General features: G+C 38.8%; 1 protein-coding gene across 1 annotated transcript; it reads left to right on the top strand.

Moving 5' to 3' along the window:
- The first annotated feature begins 2,074 nt into the window (after window positions 1–2,074).
- utp11 (UTP11 small subunit processome component) lies at window positions 2,075–4,487 on the top strand. Its single transcript, XM_041044840.1, has 8 exons — window positions 2,075–2,251; window positions 2,438–2,499; window positions 2,629–2,731; window positions 2,881–3,000; window positions 3,494–3,587; window positions 3,741–3,871; window positions 3,961–4,071; window positions 4,206–4,487. Exons 1-8 carry the CDS (start codon window positions 2,192–2,194, stop codon window positions 4,287–4,289), a joined length of 765 nt encoding a protein of 254 aa, XP_040900774.1. The 5' UTR covers window positions 2,075–2,191; the 3' UTR covers window positions 4,290–4,487.
- The last annotated feature ends 1,797 nt before the right edge of the window (window positions 4,488–6,284 follow it).

Raw genomic sequence — 6,284 nt, 5'->3', positions numbered from 1 at the left:
AGTCAGAATGCAGACATTTAACCCATAAATTCTGGCTCAAGCTGCCGTCTGTGTTTGCCTAGTTAAACACAAGTTGGTGTGTTGAGTGGGTGGACCAGTCGGGCCTTGGGCTGAAACCTTCACAGGAATCGGGGTCATTAGCCATCAGACTGATGAACAAGCTTGTGACATAATGTGGAAACACTGATTCCATTCATAGGTCTCATCACCCGCAAAACGTTCTGCATGCCGAGCAAATCTCACACATATAAAACAAATTCCTTGCGGTTGGAGCAGAGATAGTGAGCTGCCATTGGGGAAAAGTGGCTGTTTTGTGGAATATAACTCCTGTCCTGCTGGCTTCTTCTCACATCCACAAAGAGTTGGGAGTCTGGGTGAGATTAGGGGACTGGTGCCATTGCGGCTTTGCCTTTGTCTCTTGTCTCCCCAGAATATCATGTCAGGAAGTGGATAGCCTTTCTCCCCAAAGTAGAGTGGCAACCCCCTCATCTTCTAAGTTCCTGCACTGTTTTTTCCTCTCAATTTGGAGAGAAAAAGCTGCACAGATACCTTTCATTTTTATTTTATTTTATGTTATTTTTTGCATATGAGCTAAAGTCATGGTCTGGTCAAACAACAAAATGTTTGAGTTCAAATGAGGTGGTTGCAGTTTATTTCCTGTTTGTGTGTGTACATGAATGTTCTGAGAAATAGTTCAGACTTTCTATGTATTCTCTTTTAGGTTTATTGGTCTGGACATAAATCAAAACAGGGGTCTGGAACCCGAGCGGAAACATGCAGTAAATGTCCATGTTGGAAAAACATAAACTTGTTACCAATTAGTGTTAACTGTGCGCTCTGGCAAATGCAGGCCCTCATTATAATGACCAAAATAATTTCGTGTATTAGCAGTGCAGCCAAAACACATTAAGTCAGCAACACTGTGATGACCCTCACTTGTTTTCATTCTGGTGCCAAGCCTGGCCAATATACAGCTTTAGAATGGCCAATACTGTTTGCATTGGTCTTCTAGTTAGATAAATATGATTAATCCCATTCCTCTCCGCCAGTAAACCCTATCTTGCAACTTTTGTGGTCTTGAGCACTTAAAGCCAAATGAAATATAATAGGGCTTTGAACTTAAATGACATGAGGTTGTTAGATAATAAACAATATTAAGGAAATCGAGTGATTAACCTGTTAAAATGCATTTCCAGCTATGTATTCATTTCTAAATTATTTACATCACACTAGTGGTGGAATAAGTATTAAGGTCATTTATTTAAGTAAATGTGGCACTACAACAATATAAAAATACTCCATTACATAAAGTTGCTCACACTAAAACTTAGAGTAATTAAATCAAAAGTGTACTGAAATGTATTGATTTTAGCTGCTTGGCTCCTGTTAAACTATATATGACTTTACTGGATTAACAATAGTGATGCATAAGCACTTAAAGTAGCATTTTATGTTGTAACTGGCCAAGTAAATTTTACTACTTTGTAAGTTTAGTGGATAACCATGGTTTATATTTTATAAACTGATCATATATTTGTAAAATCTTAATCTGCAAAGTACCAAGGAACCATAGCTGTTAAGGGGAGTAAAAAGCATTTTTTTCTCTGTGGTATTAAGTATCTCAAAACTGTACTTTATGAACAGTACTTAGACAATAGTAGTGTACTTAGTTACTTTCCACCTCTGCATTAATACTTCTACTATGATTCCATTGTCTTATGTTCAGTTTTATCTGAAGGTACTGGGGAAAAGTTCAACAGGCAGCTTGTCCTCTCACAAACTAGTTTTTAAAACCTGTGCAACAGCGCCCCCTCGCGTTTTTAACGCGCTTCTACAAAAGGCTGCATAAAATGCCATTTCCATTTTCCATTTTATTTTATCGAAAAGATGACTCAAAATGCTTCGGTTTCCATTTATATAACAGATTATATATATTTTTAACAAAAAAGATATTTAATATGAATAAAAATTGTAATGATGTTTTCAGTGTGAGCGCAGTTGCGAATCTGCGGGAGGGAAATGAAAAACAACTCACTCTGAACCAGGCAGGAACCCACGTGGCTCAGCTACCAGGGAAGCACCAGACCTGAAGCAACAAGGAGGTTTCAGTTTGTGTAGACCTCAAAAACCTACACATATATCTGCTTTGATTTTACTTTATTACGCTCGGGCGCTTTTTTTTTAAAATAACATGTCTTCGTTCAGGAAAGCGCTGAAATCCCGACAGAGAAACCACCATGAAAGATCTCAGGTGAGCATTTCAGTGTGTTGTTAGCCAGCTGATACGTTAGGAGGTGCCTCAGTCTGAGGCTTTAATGACTACAGATTGTAACGTAACAAATTAATGTGAGGTTACATTCCTGTGATACAAGCAGTAATAAAGAATATACTGAATGTGTGTCGCGTGTCTTAAACTGCATCGTTTTTGTTCGACCAGCCTGGCTCCAGGAAGCATTTGGGGTTGCTGGAGAAGAAGAAAGACTACAAACTCCGTGCAGAGTAAGTTAAACCAAAATTATGAGACATGCTTTATGTTTTCCAGGCTTCCAGACTCATAAAACTCTTTCTGCCTTACATGGTTGAGGCGTAAGCCTTCTAATGATCTGTGTTAATTTGGTGTTATAATAGTGACTACCACAAGAAGCAAAACACCCTCGCTGCTCTGCGAAAGAAAGCTCTGGAGAAGAATCCAGATGAGTTTTACTTCAACATGATCAACTCATCACTGCAGGTGAGTTCAGCCTCATGATCAGAGCAACAAGATGTGCGTCTTCATTCGAACATCAGAGAAGAGCCAATACACACCTTGCACTCTCTTTGCAAATACTGCAGTGCATGGATTTAGTTTGGATTTCATGTGTATACTTTGTTTTATAACAGGATGGTGTTCACGTAGCAAAAAAATCCAAGGATGAGGTGGAGGTGACAGAGGAGCAGAAAAAAGTGATGAGGACGCAGGATATCAGATATATAGAGATGAAAAGGGTCGCGGAGGCTAAGGTAAGTTTATCTTTCCTGTAATAGATTGTGCATAAAGAACCTATTGTGCGTGACTGTCTCAGCTCAAGCCATTGTAAATCTGGAATGAAAGAACACATTAAAAATGGACTTGGTTGTGGCTAGAAACCATATATCATGGAAAAGACTACTGGTGCTAAATTGTGTTCCTGAGCTCTAGTCTGGTCAGTTATTCTCATCGCGTTGCTTTCAAATGAACAACCTCATTTCACACTGCTTATTCCAATTGTATTGCATGTACTAGTGTGTTTTTAGATGAGCATTTGTAATCGAATGTCAAGATTGATTACACATTTCTGTCTGTTCTCATATAATTACTTTGGAGGAACATGTGCTCAATTTACAAATTGTTATCACACCAACAATAAAAACAAAAAAAAACTATCATTATCACTTCCCAATTGCTCTCGGTATGTTCAGATATCAGCCTGTTGTTTCTGTCTGTAATCTCTGCCTGTTTATCATTTGTTTTCAGAAAATTGAGAGGCTGAAAGGAGAGCTCCATCTTCTGGATGCTGACAGCAAACAAAAAAACAAGCACACATTTTTTGTGGATTCCAAGAAGGAAGGTAAGCAAAAGTATTGTAGTATTGAGTGCTTGGATCAGAAATGTCCAAAGTTAATTGATGTGCACAGACATGATCCTTAAATGCTTCCACAGTTTTGAAGTTACCTAGGAAGTTGATAAGTTTTAATATTTTTTTTTCTCTGCGTGTCCTCAGTTGAATCTTTTGACCTGGCAAAACACCTCAACACAGCTCCTGAGCTGGTGGACAGAGTGTACAACAGACCGACTCTGAAAACCCTGGAGACTAAGAGCATCCAGGGAGCGGCAGACCCTCGCAGTGTGATGGTCTGTGTTTGTAAAACATGCAGATCAGTCACTGTAATTTTCAGTTCAATCCACTGATGGCTCATGTTTTCTCCCCACTGTACCTTTAGAAGCTGGCCAAGCAGAGGAAGCACCAGTATAAGATCCTTTCCCAGAGGATCGACAGAGAAAAGAAAATGTTTGTCATCAGCCAGAAGATCCAGACACGCAAGGATCTACAGGTGAGGAGATGGAAGTGGTCATTAATCACAATAAGCATTTTGGTTTCAGTTTCAAATGACCATCTTCATTGGTGTTACTGTTCATTTTTATGTCAGTATGAACAGTCAGATAATTTTTTTCCTCTGTGTGCCAGGATAAGACAAAGAAAGTGAAGGTAAAAAAGGAGACACCCAGTGCTGCAGCTGTTTACAAGTTTGAGGCCAAGAGGAAACGCTGAGAGGGGAGTAATCATAATACAGGGAAGAAATCGCCAACTTTGCCAAGGAGATACTGATGACATAACGGACTTCTAGGCCATACCATGATTGCAGACATGGGATAATTTTTCTTTTCCTCAGATACTGTTGCAGCAATGCAGTTTTGTACATATTTATCTAAGACTTTTAGTTTCTTTCAAATAAATATCGGACGAACATGCAAATTGATGTGAATTATTGACTTACAAAAACTTGTGGTTGACCTCTTTTTGGGACTGTACTGTGTGGATTTAACATTTTATAGGGTTTTTTTGCCAGTGGAGAGAGAGAGACTTAAAAATAGGAAAAAGTGAAAAATGAGTGATTTGTCAAACAGGCCTCAGGCTGATATCGAACTTTGGATGTGGTATGTGCTGTACATGCTCTGGCCAGCTGATTTGTTGTGTTTTATTCTTGAACCAGTAGGTGGCATTAGTGTTCTTTAGGACACAAGCTGAAAAAATATATATATTGGTGGCCGAAGACACTAGATCTTGCACTATGTAGACTAAGCTGGGACTAAGAGTTACTAGTATGACCCACCATTTGGACTATTTAGACTTCAGAGTCAAATTGTGGCTGTTTGATTTTGTGTGTTATCACTTTATCACTGATATGTTCAGTATTTCTGTGCATCGCTAACAGGTCCCTGCTATGATAAGTAGTGAACTGTGAGGTTGGATGGGTCATCCTCATTTCAAACCTGTCTTAAAGGACATTTACACTCTATTTAAAAGCCACCACAAAGAACATTTACACTCTATTTAAAAGCCACCACAAAGATAAATTTCTTCTGACTTGGTTCTGAAGATGCAACTTTAATAGCCATGCAGATTCCACTGTCAGTTGAAGGTAAGTTGATGAATGTTGCCTTCAGGTTTTGTCAGCTTGCTAAGTCTGAGAAAACATGTCAATTCCACATTTAGTAAGTCTCTACATTCATGTATGATTATTACCTGGTAAATGCATGACCTGATATGGAACAACAAAGGAAGCAAGGTCAGTTTTAAGTAAGTGAAACCAGCCATAAATGTAACTTAGTTCTCGTTAGCGGCTATGATATGTTGCTCATCACAAAGAAAAATGTATATTTAATCTATTAACTTGGTAGATTGCATGCCACTGGTCATTGAAGTAATAAGTGAAACATCACAGCCTGTATGTGAACGTGGATATCATGGAACATGTCTGATTTAGCTGGTTTTTAGCACTCAAGCCATTTTAGGGGTAACTTTAATCCAACAAAGTACATTTTTTTTACTTGCACATTGACAAGGAACACACAAATACACTGTTGGGGCTGAGATGCGTTTAGCAGAACGTCTGAAGGACACACCTTTGTAGCTGCCCTTGACTTAGGATGCAGCACACACCTCCGACAGACCCTTTTCACATGTCACAGCAGGCTACACACAGCTGCAGCTAATAAAATTAATTATGATTTAGGTGTCAGCAAACATTGATAATAATAATACTATTGTCAATTCTTGCTCATTAGCTCACTTTGATCAAAATTACCAATTATTAATTTTATTGGCTGCAGCTGTGCTTACACAATGACACCCCTGTTAAAAGGCTGCCTTGAGAGACGCGTGTATCTGTTGTTACAGCTTTATCGGTTTTTTACAATTTATTCTCATTCAGGGGCTTATCTTTTTGATGTGATGCAAGGTCTGTCACAGGTCATCGGGTAACCAAGTTTTTATTCACACACTCAAGTTCACCATATGGTTATAGGGCTTTTTTCACAGCAAACACTGACTTTTCATTGTAGCAGAAGCACAGGTGTTAATAACATAAACAATGGCTCTGTTATATTCAGGAGTCCCAGTAAACCATGACTGTGTGACACAGAGACAAAAGGAAAAATACAAGGACCCTGAAACTGAACCAGCCACACGGAATTCAACCATGAAAATATCTTCCATAACATGATGGCATTTTCCGCGTCTTCCACACATCTTTCTGCCTTCACA

This window comes from Toxotes jaculatrix, chromosome 8, assembly GCF_017976425.1.
Source record: "Toxotes jaculatrix isolate fToxJac2 chromosome 8, fToxJac2.pri, whole genome shotgun sequence".
Classification (NCBI taxonomy): Eukaryota; Metazoa; Chordata; class Actinopteri; family Toxotidae; genus Toxotes; species Toxotes jaculatrix.
The sequence above is the reverse complement of the archived record's forward strand: the minus strand, read 5'-3'. Positions and strand labels throughout refer to the sequence as shown.

Bases quoted from the DNA above. Each gene is read 5' to 3' on its own strand.
- utp11 (XM_041044840.1), top strand. From the start codon at position 2,192: ATGTCTTCGTTCAGGAAAGCGCTGAAATCCCGACAGAGAAACCACCAT. The intron at 2,732-2,880 runs GTGAGTTCAGCC...GTTTTATAACAG, and splicing joins TGATCAACTCATCACTGCAG to GATGGTGTTCACGTAGCAAA. The intron at 3,872-3,960 runs GTCTGTGTTTGT...CTGTACCTTTAG, and splicing joins CAGACCCTCGCAGTGTGATG to AAGCTGGCCAAGCAGAGGAA.